The sequence below is a fragment of the Octopus bimaculoides genome, chromosome 9 (assembly GCF_001194135.2).
Source record: "Octopus bimaculoides isolate UCB-OBI-ISO-001 chromosome 9, ASM119413v2, whole genome shotgun sequence".
In the NCBI taxonomy this organism is placed as follows: domain Eukaryota; kingdom Metazoa; phylum Mollusca; class Cephalopoda; order Octopoda; family Octopodidae; genus Octopus; species Octopus bimaculoides.
Window position 1 is genome coordinate 69,881,247 of NC_068989.1, and position 19,418 is coordinate 69,900,664.

Sequence of the window (19,418 nt, forward strand, 5' to 3'; positions counted from 1 at the left end):
TACTAACCTTCCAGTGACTGTCCTTTTACAATACAAACTTCCTGTTTTGAAGTGAGCCTTCCATTGAAATTTCATGTGAATTTATGTTCTAAGTACCATTTAATAATGACAAAATTATTTTACTAAATTCTTCATTGTTTTCAAAATTTATTGAAATAAAGGCAGTATATTTCAACAGAAATATCGGAACAAAAGGGTCATCTTTTAGTAATATATACTGCCTCATAAATGTCAATCTGCAATAAATTTGAATACTCCATGAAACATGAGGCTTATGAGGATGTGTAGTCTGTTGCAGTTAAAAATAAACTCTACCATAAAAGGTAGCGACAAGATATCTGTATCTCAGAGAATTTATTCAACTACTAACATGACAGCTCAGTATCCATCTTAAGTAAGTGAGAGCACTATCTCTTCACATGTGTCTATTATTTGAAGAATGTAGAATCACAACAGCATGTATACACTTAAGTTTTGATATATTTTTATGTAATTATGTTTGACTATTTAAGTAATGTTTCTTGTTTAAACCAATTTAAAATGAGATAAAATATTGTAAAGCACTTTAAACTAAAAATTGAAAAGTAGTCTACAGGATCAATTTATAGAATCTTGAGCAAATACATGCCTCTTGTGCATGGTTTCTTTTACTATTTTTCCTTATTGTAGATCTATCCTGTATTTTATCATGTGCTTCAGTTATTAAACCATTTAAATAGTGCTTTATGGCACAAAACTTTGATGATTTTTGACCAATAACCAATGAGGGATAAAAATGTCTCCGTCTTGTATGTAATTTTTCTGTGCATTTCTTCACTCATATATATATATATAAATAATATGTGTGTATATATATATATATATATATATATATGTATATATATATATATATATATATATATACATACATATATATAAATAAATCATGAGAGAGAGAGAGTACATGGAAAAAAGAACATTGAAGATGATAATGATATATTTTTTTACTTGGTCCAGCCATTTGACTGTGGCCTTGCTGGAGCACCACCTCAAAAGGGTTTTTTTTTTTTTTAGTCAAACAAATTGAGCCCAGGATTTATTTCTTTAGCCTAGTATTTATTTTATCAGTCTTTTTTTTTTTGCCGAACTGCTACATTACAGTGACGTAAACATACCAACACAAGTGTTGGTGGGGGAGCAGACACAGTGACACACGCACATTCATGACAGGCTTCTTTCCATTTCTATCTACCAAATCCACTCACAAGGCTTTGGTTAACTTGAGGCTATAGAAGAAGACATTTGTCTATGGTACCATACAGTGGGACTGAACTTGGAACTATGTGGTTGGGAAGCAAGTTTCTTATCATACAGCTATGCCTGCACGTATTATATATAATTTCATAATAGCCAATGTAAATGTATGTTGAATAGCCAATATAAATGTATAAGATGTGCTGGATGAGTGCACATACTAGGCTTGATTGCAGGCAATGAGTAAAGAAACACTAACCACATGCGTTGAGAGTAAAAGAATCATAGACAGTTGAGGAGGAGGAGAGGGAATAAATGATACAGTAGGTATAGGAGAATTTATACAAATGTATGAATTTGAAAGGGGCTCTTCAGCACTGGAATCTGCAAGAACGTACTATCTTTGGAAATAGAGCATTAAGTGTCTGGACATACCAGTAATGGTTTAACCAGTTTTACTTGGGGAAAGTTTTCTTTCGAAGAGGCTTTCTCAATTTGATGGCTAAGTTTTGTCAATTTTGTGCTTCTGGAAACCACAGTTGAGGAAAATACAAAGCTCGCTGCACAAGTATTAGCAAAACAGTTCAATTCAAGTCACACTTCAATCATAAAAATACCTCCTTGAACTAGGAAAAGTGTCTAAATTTAGTCAGTAGGTTCCTTCATCATCTAACTACTTCCCAACTTAATCAAGGAATTGCCCTCTGCTCATAATTGAAAAGCAGACTTGCTACAAGAATTTCTTTTCAGCTTTATATATATATATATATATATATATATATATATATATATATGTGTGTGTGAGAGAGAGAGAGAAAAAACCTTCTACTACAAGAATCCCATTGCTTTATGTGGACACCTTTAAAAGAAAGCACTATATTGTAGCCTACTATAGAACTTGTATCTGATTATTATTATTATTATTATTATTGTGATTTTAATGAAATATTGGTTTAATTACAGGTGTTACAAGACATGTTGGTGATGCCATCAGTGATCTCACTACCAAAGCTAAGAACAAAGTTGTGGCTATTGGAATTGCATCATGGGGAATTGTTGAGAACAAAGAATTATTAATTGGCAGTGATGTATGTCATTTATTTTATTCCTTTCACAAAGAATTTGAATTTTTAAAAACAAAAAAAGGCTTTAATTTTCCAAATTATTATATTTAGTCTCTTATAAAAGAATGAAATTCTAACTCATTGTTAAAATATTTTGTTCAATTTTTTTTTTAAATTGACATGTTATGGTTGTTTTATATTACTTTTGAAAGACCCTGTAGCACATATGTATAGATTTCATAACAGCACAAATAGATATTGTGCTTTATACATTCTGCTGTTTTCATTCTCTTAGATTTAATTACAGAGCTTAAATAGATTTCATGTTAAATTTGATTTTAATACAACTGGAGAAGCAAAGTTGGATAATCAGCTTACTGATTGTAGAAATAAACTGAAAACTGATTTTCTTTTAGTTGAACATTTCTTTAATTAATTAATTGTTATATTATTCAACTAAGTGAAAAACTACTAAGAGTATATGCTGTGTAGAAAAGTTATCATTTTAATGTCTTCTTTTTCCATACTTCTATGGGTGAGTCTGATTTTTGTTGAGACTGACTTTCTACTGCATAGTACCCTTTTTTTTATTGCTAACCCTTACTTGTTTCCAAGCAAGGTAATATTTACTTATGACTAGCCGTATTATTCCAGGAGACTGAAATTGGATAAGACAACTTGTATGACACTGACACTTATTTACAACTCCCACACAATGTCAATACAATAACACACACAGCAATCTTCTTTCAGGTTCCATCAACCAAATCCATTCACAAAGCCTTGATTGGATGAGGGTTGCAGTATAAGTAATTTGTCCTTGATACCATGCAGTAGGATTGAACGTGAAACCATATGCTTGTGGAGCAAACTTCTTAACCACACAACCAGTGAAATTTAATATGATTCCTAGAATAGATAGATGAGTACATTATCTTCAGAAGGAATCGTGCCGTACCAAATTCATAGATGTAGTTTAAGAGAAGTTGATGTAGCTTATGTTTATATATATATTTTTTTCTAACTGGGAAAGAGACAGTGAAATTGCTTGCCATTGGAAAGACTCTTTTGAAGTAAATTTGACAGGTTCAGGCAAGTTTTATACAGCAAATAAAATAAGACAAATATTAATCCTTTTGTTACAATATTTCTGTTTAAATACACTGCCTTTCTTTTAATTATTTTTGAAAATAGGAAGAATTCATTAAAATAACTTTGTCATTATTAAGTTGATGTTTGGAACATAAACTAAACTGAAATTTTGAAGGTCGATTTTAATTTAGGTTCTTTTAAAATAGGAAGTTTGCATCAGAGAACCAGGGGCAGTCTTGGGTTGGTTGGCACCAAAAGGGGTTAACATGGACTGGGAAAGAAAACAAGAAATTTTTGGTTAATTTATTGGAAAGAAATTGGCTGGGTATCGTAGCATGCATGTACAATATTGCATCAGTGATAGAGTAAGAACAAAAAGAAAAGAGAGAGAATCAAAGTTTGTGTGTATTTATCAAATAATTTAGAAGAATGAGAGCAAATATTATATATCTAGTTGACTGAACCTAATAATTATGATTGCATGCTGAACTGATACAGTCAACTTGATCTTGCATGTAGTTGTACTCCCAGCTGGTTAACCAACTAATTTCTGGGCATGTGCTTTGCATGTAAAGGAAAAAAAGCTAGGATTTTCCAAGATGGAGAACAACACAATAGTTAAAATCAGAATGTGAAAGCATGAATGTATATTTCTTCACAAAAGTGTGGTCAAAATATCAAACAGCAGTGAAGCTGTTTCAGTTTTAGCTTAACTTAGCTAGAAAATATATTGAACATGATTCATTATCATCATTGTTTTAATGTCTATGATGAGGAGGAGGAGGAGGAAAAGGAGAATTTTCCATGCTCACATGGGCCAGGGAAAAGTATGTTGAGACAATGTTCTACACCTGCCACCCCCACCCCTATTCTCATGTGAGATAATAGTCTCTTAGTATTTACAAACACGAAACAGCCTGGACATGTTTATGTAGAGAATTGGAAACAAACAACGCCTTTTGTTTTACAAAAATTGCACAATATATAAAGACTTGTCATAAAGCTCTGAAATGCTTTCACAATAGACTACAAGCAAACAACATCATTGGCAAAGCCATTGTTTACAACAAATGAACAAACATGAAAACATACACACACACACTGAACTTCCTTCACTTCCCGTCTATTAATCCATTCACAAGGCTTTAACTATCCTGGGGCTATCATAGAAAACACTAGCCCAAAGTGCCCCACAGTAGGACTGAACTTGAAGCCACTTGATTGGGAAGCAAACTTCTAAGTCCATTTTAGATTTCATTTGACTAATTTAAATACAAATAACTACATTAAAACTAAGCTACATTTTATTTGAAATGTACTCTTATGCTGTGTGTTTTATAAGGTAACTTGATCTAAAAGTCAGCAATTGATTTTAACAGATGCAGTGAAGTAATATTGATCTTGACATCTAAACTTTCTTTAAAAGTTTCAGTTATTGACTTTAAACAGGCTTATTTCCTTACACTGTTCATTTAATAAGTCACAGCAATTGAATTTAATTTAACTGTATTTTGAGAAGTTGTTAAACTTTATCAAATATTGAGTTTTGATTTCTGTCAATCATTGGAATAAACTTCATTCCTATATTCCTTTTTTTCTTGTAAGTTTCCATATATTTTAGAAGAGGGAGGTGAACAACATAGACAGAGCATAGTAATTTTAAAGTGTTTGAAGTTAATATTAAGTTTTCATGTCATAACCCTTTAGCATTTAACCTGGCCCTATCCAATTAGAATATTCTATTTGTTTTATGTTTAAACTGGCCAAACGCAGTCCCTTACACATACCCTACAATGTCATACTAAAAGTAAACAATCTCTAAATCAAAATCTCAACAAGATAATGCGTGATTAATTCAAAACAATGTGAATAAATAAGCATTACATATAACAGAATAATCTGAATGCTAAAGGGTTATGTAATAATATAAAGACTTACCCTTTTGATATTAATCTACCTGACGCTGCCCCAGATGTATGTTAGAAACCTGTTTTAAATTGATCTAACTTTTAAAAAAATATTCAAAAATTTCATATAATTTGTTTTGAACATCAGCTTAATGAGAATGAAATTATTTTACTAAATTCCTCATTATTGTCAAAAATAATTGAAACAAAGGCAGTGTATTTCAACAGAAGTTTGGTAATAAAATATTAGCTCTTTTGATACCAACTCACCTGAGGCTGATCCTGGTTCTGTGATACAAACTTCCTAACTTAACCCTTTTTAATCAAACCCACTTGTGACCGACCCCTGGTTCTATGATACAGATTTCTTGTTTTAAACTAATCAAAATTTAAACCTTCCACCCAAATTTTGCTAAATCATGTTCCAAACACCAACTTAATAATTTACGTTACTAAATTCTTCATTATTTCTAAAATTAACTGAAACAAAGTTTATGCATTTTAATAGCAATATCTTCACATAATCGTTAAAGGTAACTATGCTGCTATTAATGTCATCCCAACCATTATTGTAATCATTACTACTCTAACTTGTATTTTGAGTATTTTCCATAAATCCAAGGATTCTACAAGGTTTTCTACCCATCTCTTAGTTACCCTTATTAAGCACTACTTCCACCACCTAACACTCCACTCTCATCTTAGATTAACACCAATTAAATAGCTTTTCCTGAAAGCAACAGCTGCTATCTTGAAATCTCTATAGTGTAATATATTCATTGAAACTGAGTTTGTCTTTTGAATTTATGTATATTACACATCCAACAAGTGAAATTCATCTCATTCTTATGTCCCCTGTGCAGATTGCTTTTAAAAGCACACTTCCAGAACTATATAGTACAACTTCTGTCTTTGTTGTTAAAGGGGCAGATGTTCTTTGAATATTTTATCTTGCAATATAATTAATAATATAATAAATCAAAGATAAACTCTGCAGTTTCATTCTGTACTGTGACCAGGTAGTAAATTTGTTTTAGTTTAGTTATTGAAATGTATAGCTATTGAAGCTTTTATGCATAAAATGAGCCAAAATTCTGGATTCATAGGATTTTTTCCTTATATATGTATTCTTTTGATGTAAGAATTATGGTTTGGGAGAGGGTATTTGATGAAAGATTAGTAGGTCCAAATAGTTTTCGCAATAGTGTCTTATAGGAGAGCAACATCCATATTCTATAACCCTTTCTCATGCCTATAGTGTAGTCATGGCTGTGTGGTTAAAAAGTTTGTGGCACAACTATATAGTTTTGGGTTCAGTTCAATTGCGTGCCACCTTGGGTAGATGTCTTTTACTCTTGCCCCAAGCTATCCATTATTTGTGGGTGAATTTGGGAAATGGAATCTATATTAAAGTTGTTTGTGTGCACTGTTTGAGTGAAGCTCATGTTGACACTTTTTGTTGATGTCACAGCAGGTTACTCTGTGCTTTGAAAGACCTTTGGAATATATAAATTCCTTACTTAAAAACTAGGTACGGGTTGGTGACAGGAAAAGCATCTGACTGTAAAACCCTAATCGAAATTAATTTCTGTCCAAGTTATGCTTGCATAGTAAAACAGATGTTAAACCAATGAATGAATGAGCAGAATTGATGGTCCTAGATGGTTCTAGATTTTAAAATACATTCTGATAGGCATAGGTATGAAGTGAAAAAGTTTGCCTCTCAACCTGATGGTTTTGGGTTCAGTTCCAGTGTGATCTTGGGTACGTGTATTCTACTATAGCCCAAAGCCTTGTGTGTGTGTGTGCATGTGTGTATCTTGACATCATGTAGTAGTTGTAAATGAGTGTCACTGTCTTACAACTGGTGCCATTTGTTTGCAATCTTCAGTGAAAAAATGTCTAGTCATGGGGAAATATTACCATGCTTGGAAACAGGTAAGGATGGATCACAGAAAGGGTATCAGGCCATAGAAAAATTGCTTAAACAAATTCCATCTGATCTACGCAAGCATGGAAAAGTAGAAGCTAAAATGATGATGATGATATTTGTATAATTATGTCAATTAATTTTGCTATAACATTTGATAAGGGCAACTAATGTCATAATTCAATTACATATGAAATTGTTACATATCAATTGAAAAAGAATAACTTTTCTTTTAATTACAGAAATTCATCTTGAATTACATCTTTGGAATTTTGCATATTATACTTAACTATATGCCTATATAGAATCAATTTCATTTTAAATGTTTCTCTTCTTTCTGAAGGTTGAAGATAATAAAAAAAAAAAATTTAACTATTTCAGCTAACATTCCTTCAATTTATTTATGATTATGCAAGCTCTTGTTATTTAATATCACTCATGATTTTTAAGTTTATAATGATTGAATATATACTTGTAAAGTAAGTCAATTGTTTAATACCATTCTCAATCAACTCCTTTACCACTATTTTATTAAATTCCTTAATGACTACCTGAGGACAGCATATAATAATAATAATAATGATAATAATCCTTTCTACTTAAGGCACAAGGCCTGGAATTTTGTGGGAGGGAACTAGTAAATTAAATCGATCCCAGTGTTTCAGTGGTACTTAATTTATTGACCCCGAAAGGATGAAAGGCTAATTTGATCTCAGCAGAATTTGAACTAAGAACGTAAAGACAGATGAAATACCACTAAGCATTTCATCCAACATGCTAATGATTCTGCCATCTCATCACCTTAATAATAAGGATAATAATGATCCTTTCTACTAAAGGCACAAGGCCTGAAATTTTTTGTGGTGAGATGTAAGTTAGTTACATCGACCCCTGTACTTGACTGGTTGATAATTTGTCAACACTGATAGGATGAAAGGCAAAGTCAACCTTGGTGGAATCTGAACATGGAATGTAAAGACGGATCATATGCCACTAAGCATGCTGACATTTCTGAGAGCTTGGTGCCTTAAGTACATTTATCAATCCCAGTATTTGATTGGTACTTTATCAACTCTAGAAAGATGAAAAGCAAAGTTTACCTCAGCAGCATTTGAATTCAGAAGTAAGAGAGAGTAACTAAATATAACAAAACATTTTGTGAAATGCTCTAAGATTCTGCCAATCTACAGACCAATCATGCATGGTAATACTGAAAAGAAGAAAGTTAACATTAATATTTGAAAAGTGGATATAATGACGTCAATTTTTTTTTTTCAGTTTCGTGTTTCACTGACATTTTAATCTTGAAATATTTATTAGAATTTCTCAGGTTTTCCACTTCTCCTGATCATAGGCCTTTTTTAGTAAGCAACCTCTTTGTCTGGTTATCACATCATGTTTGAACCTCTTGTTCCATATTTCTGTTGAAAAACACTGCTTTTTTTTTTTTTTCTATTAATTTTTAAGATAATGAAGAATTTAGAAAAAGTAACTTTGTCATTATTTATCTGGTGTTTGAAACATAACATGAAATTTTAATGGGAGGTTTTAATTCAGATCACTTTAAAACAGGAAGTTTGCATCAGAGAACTAGAGGTGATCTCAATGTAAGAAAAATCAAATGCTGTGATTGAATCAGCAACTATTTATTACTACAGTGCTGGAAACAAATATGAAGTTGATAACTTGTGAAACAAATAAATAACACCTCACTTGAAAATTTTGGGCTGTCACATCAATGTATTAGACAAAGTTCCTTTTGAAAAAGTGTTTGTTGAATGCATCATTTAATTTATTCACATAGCCCTTAGAGTAAGCAATGAAAATAATAAAAAATTTCTCTATAAATAGTTGTAGTTTTTACTTGACTTGATTAAGCACTGTTTTCAACTATTAATCTCCCTTCAGAATTTATTTTCCGAAATAATTTCCTAACTTACATGTGTATTCATTGATGCGGAGAATGTACAAAGGCTAGAAAGTACTGAGGTGAGCATGCTCTGCTGCATGTGTAATGTTAGTGTGAGTGAGCAACAAAGCACAAATGAACTGAGAGGAAAACTGTGTAATGTGGTGTGTACAAGAAAAGATTGCGCTGATATGGACATGTGATGCATATGACAGATAAACAAGAACCAAACACTCCAAGAGGAGGAAAGGAAACCTGTGGAAGAGAAAGAAATGGTGATGACTGATCTAAAAATACTAAAACATTACAAAAAAAGATGATAGTAATATGTGGCAACACACTGTATGAGAGAAAATCTATCCAAGTATGGAAAAACATGCATGAAATGATGGTGATATAAAATGCCACAACTTTGCTAGCTTAACCGGTTTTTTCCATTCAGTTTTTGATGCATTTAACCCTTTTGATACCAGCCTGCCTGAGTCCACCCATGGTTCTATGATACAAACTTCCTCTTTTAAAGTGTTCAAAATTAAAATCTTCCACTAAAATTTTGTGTTAATTTAGTTTAATAATGACAAAGTTACTTTTCTAAATCTGTTATTTTCAAAATTTATTGAAACAAAAACAGTATATTTTTTGTCCTCATCTTGTTTGCTGCTAACACAATGTTTCGGCTGATATACCTTCCAGCCTTCATCAATATATTTCAACAGAAATATGGTAACAGAATGTTTACTTTTTTCCTGTTTTTACCAACAAGTGTTTCTTTTGCTGCTAAGGAAATGATATCTTCTGATTTTTCTTTCTTTTTTTTTTTAAATATTATTTGATTTATTTTTCAGAAAATTGTTCCTTATCATTGTGTATCATCCCCTAAAACCAACTGTGCCGTTCTGAATAGTAATCATTCGTACTTCCTCCTCATTGACAATGGGACTGTGGGCAAATATGGTGGCGAAATTTTATTGCGGAAAAAGTTAGAGAAGTACATCAGCCAGCAGAAGATATGCATAAGTACATAAACATTGTTTTCTATTCAAATCCAATATTGTACAATTTACTTTATCACCAAATTATGATACTTAATTACTGTGATTATTTTCAAGCTGTTAATCATACAAGAAAGTAATATTCCGAATACAGTACAGCCATGAAAACAGCAGAAAGATTGGATATTTTACCCTTATAAGACAGAAAAAGTTGACGATGCTTCCAACAACTAAAAAGACTTTCTTTGCTATATGTTGTTGCATTCCAAAAAAGGCTATGATATTTAGCGTTTGATTTGACGGAGATTGTTGTCAGTTGGGAGTTTTAACTTAATGGTGGAGTACTCAGCTGGTATCTGAGGGATGCAGGCTTGAGTCCCATGGCTGTCTGCTGACAACTTTTTCCATCTTATAAGGGTAAAATATCCAATCTTTCTGCTGTTTTCACGATTATACTGCATTCAAAATAATACTTTCTTGTCTGTTTAATACAAAATACATTTGACACTTCTGTAAACAAAAAAAGTTGGTTTACAATATGTTGTTGCAAACCAAGCTATAATGCTTATTTATATATTGTGCTTATTTTAGAAGAATCTCTATTGTTTTTTTTATTCTTTCATTTGGTCTTTAGATCAATTTACTTGATAATATAAGTATTCCTTTGTATTTTGTGTCAGTATAATCTGGCAGATGTAGAATTCCACAATTTCATATGAGCTAATTTCCCCCTTGCAGTTTTGATATATTTGATAAAAAGTTCATGTTTACAGTGATCAAACGTTCATGCTGTACATTAGCTTACTCCCTCCATTAAATCAACATTGTCTGAACAGGTACACTGTGTACCACATGCCAGGTGTTGAAGTGATCACAGAGCAACATGAGATGCAGTGTTTTGCTCAAGAATACAGCGCACCACCCAGTCTAGGAATTGAAATCACGAGCAGTAGATCATGAGTGCAACACCCTTACCACTCAGCCATGTGCCTTCACATATATATAAATCATCCAATCCATGCTAGCTTGGAACATGGACATTAAATGAGGATGATGATGATGATGATGATATACAATAAGCTTTCCTTTCACAGTTTCTGTCTACTAAATTCACTCACAACATATTGGTTGACCCGGGGCTATAGTAGAAGGTGGTCCACAGAGGGACTGGACCCAAAGCCACATGAACGCAAAGCAAGCTTCTTAACCACACAGCCATTAGAGTGGGATTTATATATTTTTTTAAAAACATTTCCTCACCAAAAGTGAAGGATATTACCAACACCCTATGAAATAACCTGATTAAGAAAAGGTATGTGGCAGCAGGCAGTGGGCTGGCCTCATATTGGAGGATAATGAGCTAGATGGTAATATTAGTAAGAGAGAGAATATTTAAGAAGACTAAGAATTTTACTGAGGTGCATTCCTTGCAATGAAAGATTGGTAATGTAGGTGATGTGAAGTAAAGAGGCTGGCATATATTAACAATGCTGAGATGGATGTGGGAATTAAACGGTTCTGAAGAGCAATTAAATATAGGTAATAAAAAGGATGTAACATCCCTATCACTTAAAAGAGAAGATTTATTGACTGAACATATTGACTTTCTTTGAATGTGATCTTGGATAATGACTATAACACTTTGAACATAACAACAAACTTGTTATATAGTTTTCTAAAACAGAATGTAATAGTGGTGGAGGGGAGGGTGAGCAATTATTTTGCATGATTTGATGGTGTTGTTGTTGTTGTTGTTGTTGTTGCTGCTCTTGTTGTTATTTAGTTAAGTCAACATTGATCTCTCAGACCTGTGATCAAAGGCACTCCTGCTATGCCTGGCTTTTCTTTTCAGAGGTTACTAGTACTACATGATCGAATACATCCATTTTTTTTTAATATCTAAAATGGTTGGATTTTATTTTAAGTGTTTTGGCTGCCATTTCTAGCAGATCAAGTGACCACATCTTGACTACCTTGTTGATTTGTGTATGATTGGTGAAGGTGTTTGGAAAAAGAAAATTCATAAATTATTTCCCCACCCACTAATGTTTTCTTTAAAATTGCAATTTCAAGTGTATTTGGTAACCAGGATAGATGTAATCTCATTATAAAAGAATCTTTCCATTTTAAATTCAAATTCTTGCTCTATTTTGACCTCCATTGATTCATCATCATCATCATCATTGTTTAATTCCTAGTTTTGCATGCTTATAATATTTCTCCTCAAGCAAACATTTTCATGGAAGATTCAAAAAGAAGGACACCATTTTTATGATGGTGACATTTACTTACAATTATCATATGATGTCAAGATAAGGATATATGTGTGTGATAAAAATCTTTCAGTTTCTGTCTACCAAATCCATTTATAAGGCTTTGATTAGCTATGGCTATAATAGAAGACACCTGCCCAAGGTGTCATGCAGTGAGACTGAACCTGGAACCATGTTGTTCAAAAGTGAACTTCTCTATCTCACACACTTGGACCTACTCTAGTTTCATATATTCTTTTCTACCTATGAATTAGTATAATTAAAGAACCGTTTTTTTTTTTCTCAACATGGACTGGTTCTTATGCATTTGTAATTCACCCTTGGTATTAGAAAATCCCCCTGCACACTATCTTTTATGTGTTCCTTCACCTTGCAAGAAATAGCAGCCAAACCTACTACAAAACTTACCATGTTGTCTTAAGTAAAGAAAAGAAATATTAGATAATATATTGCTAAGCATGTATCTGAAGGGCTGGTCAGAACTGGAATACCTTTGATAATAAGGTATTTTTGATCAGGACTGATCCGGGCTCTAAACAACAACAATTAATGCACAGATGTGCATGTTTACTTGGTAATATCATTCCACTGTGAAGTTGATTTGAGTCTTGCAGAGAATAAACCACTGAAATGTCTCTTGGTTCTAAAGATACAAAGCCAGAAGATATTGAATTGTAGCATACATTGAAAAGTTGTAGGTCCTGAAAGTTCTTTCTAGAAAGTTATGCTGTAAAGTGGTTTCCTCATAGGAAATTGGGGTTAAAGCAAGTTAATCTTGTAGTGTTTTCACATGTGTACCACTAATGATAGGTTGTCAGTCTCTAATTGAATTCTCTGGTGAAAATTTTCATCAATGGGAGCCGTGTGTATAATTAGCAATGATTGTAAAGTTAACTTTAAGCAGTACAGAAAAATTTGGGGATTAATTCAGTGCTGTAAGCCACAGAATTGTTTATTATAACTTGATATAGTTTGGTTTGATTTCCCAAATGTTGCTGCTCTTTTAAGAACCAACCTAACATCACTAACCTATCTAAAGTTAGTTTCTTCATGTATTATATAAATTTATAAGATCATTTAAATAAGTATGATAGCAATAGTTTAGAAGGTAACAAGCCCTTGTAAATGTCTTCATATTCAATTTGGTTAGAATAAAACTCATTTCTTTGGTTTTGATAGATTTTATATTGTGATATTTAGAATTTAATTGGTGATCACCATAGAACAAAAGCTAAACTTCCCAGCAGTTCAACTCCTTGACAGGGAAGCAATCACCAGTTAATTCTATTTCATTTCTTATTACTAATAATTGTTTCTCAATTCTCTGATAAGTTCAGTGTGAGGAAAAGAGCAGGGAAACTGTAGTTTGTGTTTAGGCTATGCATTTTATTTTAATACTATGGACAAATAGGATGTGAAAACTATGCAATCCACATCATCAAAGGAGGAGTAATTTGAATATGAACTAATATAAGATAGGATCTCTTTGCTGTTATTGATAATATAATTCACCCTGTCTATACTGTAAAGTTGTAAATGATAGCAAGAGAATCCAACCTTAAAAACTGTCACTATCCCTCCAAAAACAACACCCATGACATGAAAGTTGGTTGGTTTTTCTCTGTTGCTATGTGTGCTACTTGGTAAAGAACTACATCATTCGGTGAGATGCTGTGAAACCCATGCCAGCATAGTAAAATAGACAGATGATGATGATGACAGTGGTGGTGATTGTGGCAGTGGCAGCTCCTCCTTCTCCTTTTCCTCTTATCAAATCACATCTAGAATACTTGAGTTTTAGCAATATATTTTACATACTGAAGTCGATCCCTTTCTCACTCTTAGGGGGGGGAAATGATAGAATATTTATAATGTTTCTGCTTTTCTCAAGTGTGAAGTATACTTACTTTCATCTGGAATCAAAACTGAAACATAAAATTTGCTTGCCAGGAGTTTACTTCTGCTCCACCAAAATCACAAATTCTATAGTATCAGTTCCAGCCATAAATTTGTAACTTCATTGCATTACATTAGTAGGTGTGTCTGAAGTAATATAACAATACATTTTGGATACTGGCTTGTCAGTAATTAGTTTATGATCTATTAATCATGACTTTATGTGTCTTTGCTTTGAAACAAAGGCAGTATAATTAACTCAGTAAGTTCAAAGCTGGACTAAATTTATTTTAACTCAGTGTCTCACATCATTGTGTTATCTCCACTATTCTCATTTCCTCATTAATAAAACGGCTATCAATCATAAAAATGTTTATAAATCAAATTCTATCCATCAAAGGTAAGGTTTGTGCTTAAGAGGATGGTAGTGCTGTAGTTTGGGAGGGCCTGCAATGGTGATGGCCACTGCCAACCCTTTTTCTGATTAACTCTGAATGTACATGACTGCATTTTAATCATCACTGCTTTGTGCCTTTAATTAGTTCCAGCTTAACAAAGCTTAGCACACACCAGCAAATTTATTATTTGCTTTTTACATAAAATAACTATTCTGAGTAGGCTCTGACTGATAGAGTTGATGTCTGTAACTGATGAAATGTGATGACACAGAAACACGTCATACAATTCAATGATGTCATTCAGAGCAGAGTTCAGTGTATTTTCACACATATTGTCTATAAGACTTTCTCTTCTGAAACAATTACCATAGCAAAGGTCTTTCTACATTTGTGTGTACACAAACATGTTAAGTATATATTATGTACATGAACATGTTAAATATATATTTTTTGTACTTAGCTTCAATCTTTGCTGCTGAGTACTTCTAATGAGTTCATTCTAGTTTGACAAAGTTTTGCGGATGCTACCAAAATTATTATTTGTTTTTTACATATGAGAAGAGCAGTTCTTAATGGTTTATGAATGATGGATTCATTGTTCATAGCTGATGAAGTTTAACAATGCAGAAACATATAACCTACTGTCCATTGACATTATTCACTGCTCAGCATGTTTTCACACACTTGGTCTATAAGGAGAATTTCTCTTCTGATAGAAATATCATTGCAAAGATCTTTGTACATTTGAGTATACAGAAACATGTTAAGTATATAAATGCACACAGCTTTATTTTAATCATCATTACCTAGTGTGCCTTTAATTAATTTATTTACTGACGTACTGATTTGAGTTCAAATCCTATGAAGGTAGTTTTACTTCATGTTGTTCAAGAATCAATAAATCAAATCACTCAGAAATCACTTGAGGTCGATTTGGGTTTCATAAAATATCACCTTTAAGGCAAAGAAACAAATGTGAATTTACATCTTTAAAGTATAGAATAGTGCAGTTTTCCTTTTTTTTTTTTCTTTTTTTAATATAATGTTTTATGTGACATCATTAGTATTTTGGAATATATTGATTGAATCAGTTAAAAATCAATGTTCATTTATGGGGCATTGTGAAATCATTTTGATTTTTTTTTTGTTAGAAATTTTCAATATTTCAAATTTTCTTTTCTTCTTCTTCTTCATTAGAATCTTCCAATTCTGTTTCCATTTCTTGCTGAGTGCCTTCCTGACACCTAGGGCAGAGAAATATACTTTATACATTGGTAGGCCATTAAAATAAAAACACCAGATTGTTCATTTACAAAGTCATGTGATAGAGAAAAGGGGCAAGACAGAAAGATTTCTATTATTTGACTTGTACATGATAATTTAATTAGCAGGGTTTTTCTCTTGTAGTTTGGTGACAGCAAGTCCCCTCAAATCTCAAGATATTATTATTATTAAGGTAGCAAGCTGACAGAATCGTTAGCATGCCGGGCAACATGCTTAGCAGTATTTCATCTGCCACTACATTCTGAGTTCAAATTCTATCGAGGTTGACTTTGCCTTTCATTCTGTCAGGGTCAATAAATTAAGTACCAGTCAAGTACTGGGGTCGATGTAATCGACTATCCCCCTTCCCCAAAATTCAGGCCTTGCACCTATAATAAGAAAGGATTATTATTATTATACAGTGTGAGAAAAGCATATGTACAAAATGGCAGGTTGTAGTATTAGATTGCAAGAATTACATTTACTATTAAACTCAGTATGCCACATTGGTCTTCAGACATTATTAGAATCCATAATTTCAAAATAATTTGTTTGCCTGTAATTAAAGATAAAGTTATTTAAATCATCTAAAAGCTATAATATATTTTCTTAGTTATTAATTAAATGTTAAAAGTTTAATAATCATTAATCTCTCCCCCTCCCCATCTCCCCTCCCTTCTCCCTCCCCTCCCTCTCTCCTCCCTCTCTTTCCCTTTATTTTGTTTGCTCACTTATTTGTACTCTTCTTGTTGGTATATTCTTTTAAATTGCATCACGTTTACATCATCACTATCTTCATCATTTTAACGTGTAACTTTCTATGCCAACATGAGTCAGACAAGAGTAAGTTGGGATAGAGGTTTCTATAGTCGGTAGTAGTGGCATTCCAAGCATGGTATCTCATTTTATTTTCAAAACATTATCCAAAGTGTCTTTCTCATTTTAACCCTTTAGCATTTAAGCCAGCCATATCCAGCCAAAGTATTCTACTTGTTTATATCCATATTGGCCAGATCTGGCCTCTCACACCTACCCTACCATGTCATTCTAAAAAATAAGCAACTGCATCATCAAAATCTCAAGGATACAAGGTAATGATTTCAAATTTTGGCACAAGACTACCAATTTCAGAGAAGGAGCTAAGTCAATTACTTCGACCCAGTGCTCAACTGGTACTTATTTTATTGACCACAAAAGGATGAAAAGGAAAGATGAACTTGGCAGAATTTGAATTAGGTGGCGAGCTGGCAGAAATGTTAGCACGCTGGGCGCAATGCTTAGCAGTATTTCGTCTACCGTTACGTTCTGAGTTCAAATTCTGCCGAGGTTGACTTTGCCTTTCATCCTTTCGGGGTCGATAAATTAAGTACCAGTTATGCACTGGGGTCGGTGAAATCAACTTAATCCCTTTGTCTGTCCTTGTTTGTCCCCTCTATGTGTAGCCCCTTGTGGGCAATAAAGAAATAAGAATTTGAATGCAGAGCGTAAAGACAAATGAAATGCCACTAAGCATTTTGCCTGGCATTTTGACTCTGCCCAAGATAATGCATGATAAATTCAAAACAATGTGAATAAATATGCATTACATTTCAGAGAGTAATTCAAATGTTAAAGGGTTAAGTCAGTAGAGTAGGATTTGTGCAGAATTTAGCTGCTATTTGTAAAAAAAAAAGCAGATAACTGCATACTAAGGCTTTTCTCAATGATGAAATGATTTGGCCATCAACACATCAGGTAAATAAGCCCATGAAATCAAGAAACAAGTAATCAATACCAATATACATGATAGATTGTTTCATATTTTAAAGATCATCCTGCCAGAGGCTATTCTAAGAAGTGCATGACTACATGCACGCACGCACATTATGCAACCAGTTAACAAATGAAAACAGACTGCATGCAATAAAAACGATCCAGAATTATTGACAGTTGCACAGTTTATAGACTTGTTGCAATAAATAACCAATCTTCTTGCTGTTCAAGATTAAAAATAGAATGCAAATCTGATTCCATGAGATGTATGTGGTCTTTAAGTGGTCAGTTTTCTTGTACTCCTTTTGTGTGGTGATGGCAGCAGTGGTTGTTGCTGTTGCTTTTCTTTTAAGCGTATTACAAATACAACTGTGTTCTACTTCCATCTCTCCTATTCAGCTTTTTTCTTTCTTTTTTCATATGTTCATACTCATTCTTTACACTTTGATTGGAACATTTAAGTCCCAAAATCCATTACTAAGATATCTAGTTCTATTCCTTTCCTTCCTTTTCAATAACTTTGTTGGTGCTGGTGAGTATAGCTGGCATTTTATAGTAGCAGATAGAAACAGTGAGATTGATGTTGGTTTTGGTAGTACCTTAAAGGGGCAGATTCACATACACTGACAGAAGATGAGGCCATGAATTTCTAGAAACTTTGAATTTTGGATTAGAAACTTTATTGTTCCAATGTGACACTACTCAGAGTTTCTTGCACACAGCAAGAAGAATTCAAGGAATCATCATATTCAAGTGTCATGTGTGTGAATTTTCTCTGGTTTAAATTTGTTCATAATAATGCTTTTTTGTTTTTATTTTGTGTATTCATAGCAGATTAATAACATTGATTTGAGAAAATATTGTTATCTAGCTGTTGAAAAGATGAAAAGAATACAAAATAACTGTCTCTGTTTCATTCTCATCAGTAATACAATACTATTGTACATACGACTATCATAGGTTGATTTAAGAAATAGAACAGGTGTCTCAGTACTAACACAAGATAACAAACTTTCCTTTTACATTCAGTATCTCACTTCTTTCCCTCCACCGAATGGTAGATAAATTAGCGAAAATGTTTTTCATCTTAATGAAGTGCAGACATGACTATGTGAACTCTGTTGTCTGGTGTTTTGTACTGTAGTCACAGATTGACCAATATTTAGTAAGTAAAATTAGTAGACAGAAATCCCAAGAAGTACACACACACACATACACATTGAAATATGTTTCGTTAAATACATGATTATGTTCAAGTTTCATCTTTCTCATTTTAGAATTTTTCATTTTTTTTTTTTATTAGCTTTCTATGGTTGGTTTGAAACAGTAAAATTCCTAAATCCATATCTTCACAGTCTTGTTTTTTCAAGAATTGAATATATCTGACATTTGGGTTCTTTCTTATACACTAATTGAATTCGTGAAGACTTTTCCACCAAAGGTGGTTTTGACTGTTAACATTATACGTGAGCACTCATGTCATGATTCGTATGTCACAGTCAATATACACCAATTTTACTTGCAAACTGTTGGTCGGCTCATGGGCATAGTCTAGTAGACCAGCCAACAGCATCAACACAGTAGGACCAAACTTCTAATCACGTGGTTCTAAAGGAAACTTCTTAACATAGCTATGCCTGTACTTCATTACAAATAAGCAACACACACACATATATATATATATATATATATATATATATATATATATA

General features: G+C 32.7%; 1 protein-coding gene across 5 annotated transcripts in view; it reads left to right on the forward strand.

Moving 5' to 3' along the window:
• LOC106881649 (transient receptor potential cation channel subfamily M member 3) overlaps positions 1-19,418 on the forward strand; it is a 662,626-nt gene that overhangs the window by 502,835 nt on the left and 140,373 nt on the right. For all 5 annotated transcript variants that reach the window (XM_052970748.1, XM_052970745.1, XM_052970746.1 and 2 more), the window contains 2 exons: positions 2,197-2,321; positions 9,981-10,152. In XM_052970748.1, the coding sequence (XP_052826708.1) occupies positions 2,197-2,321; positions 9,981-10,152 (297 nt within the window). The remainder of the gene's footprint in view (positions 1-2,196; positions 2,322-9,980; positions 10,153-19,418) is intronic.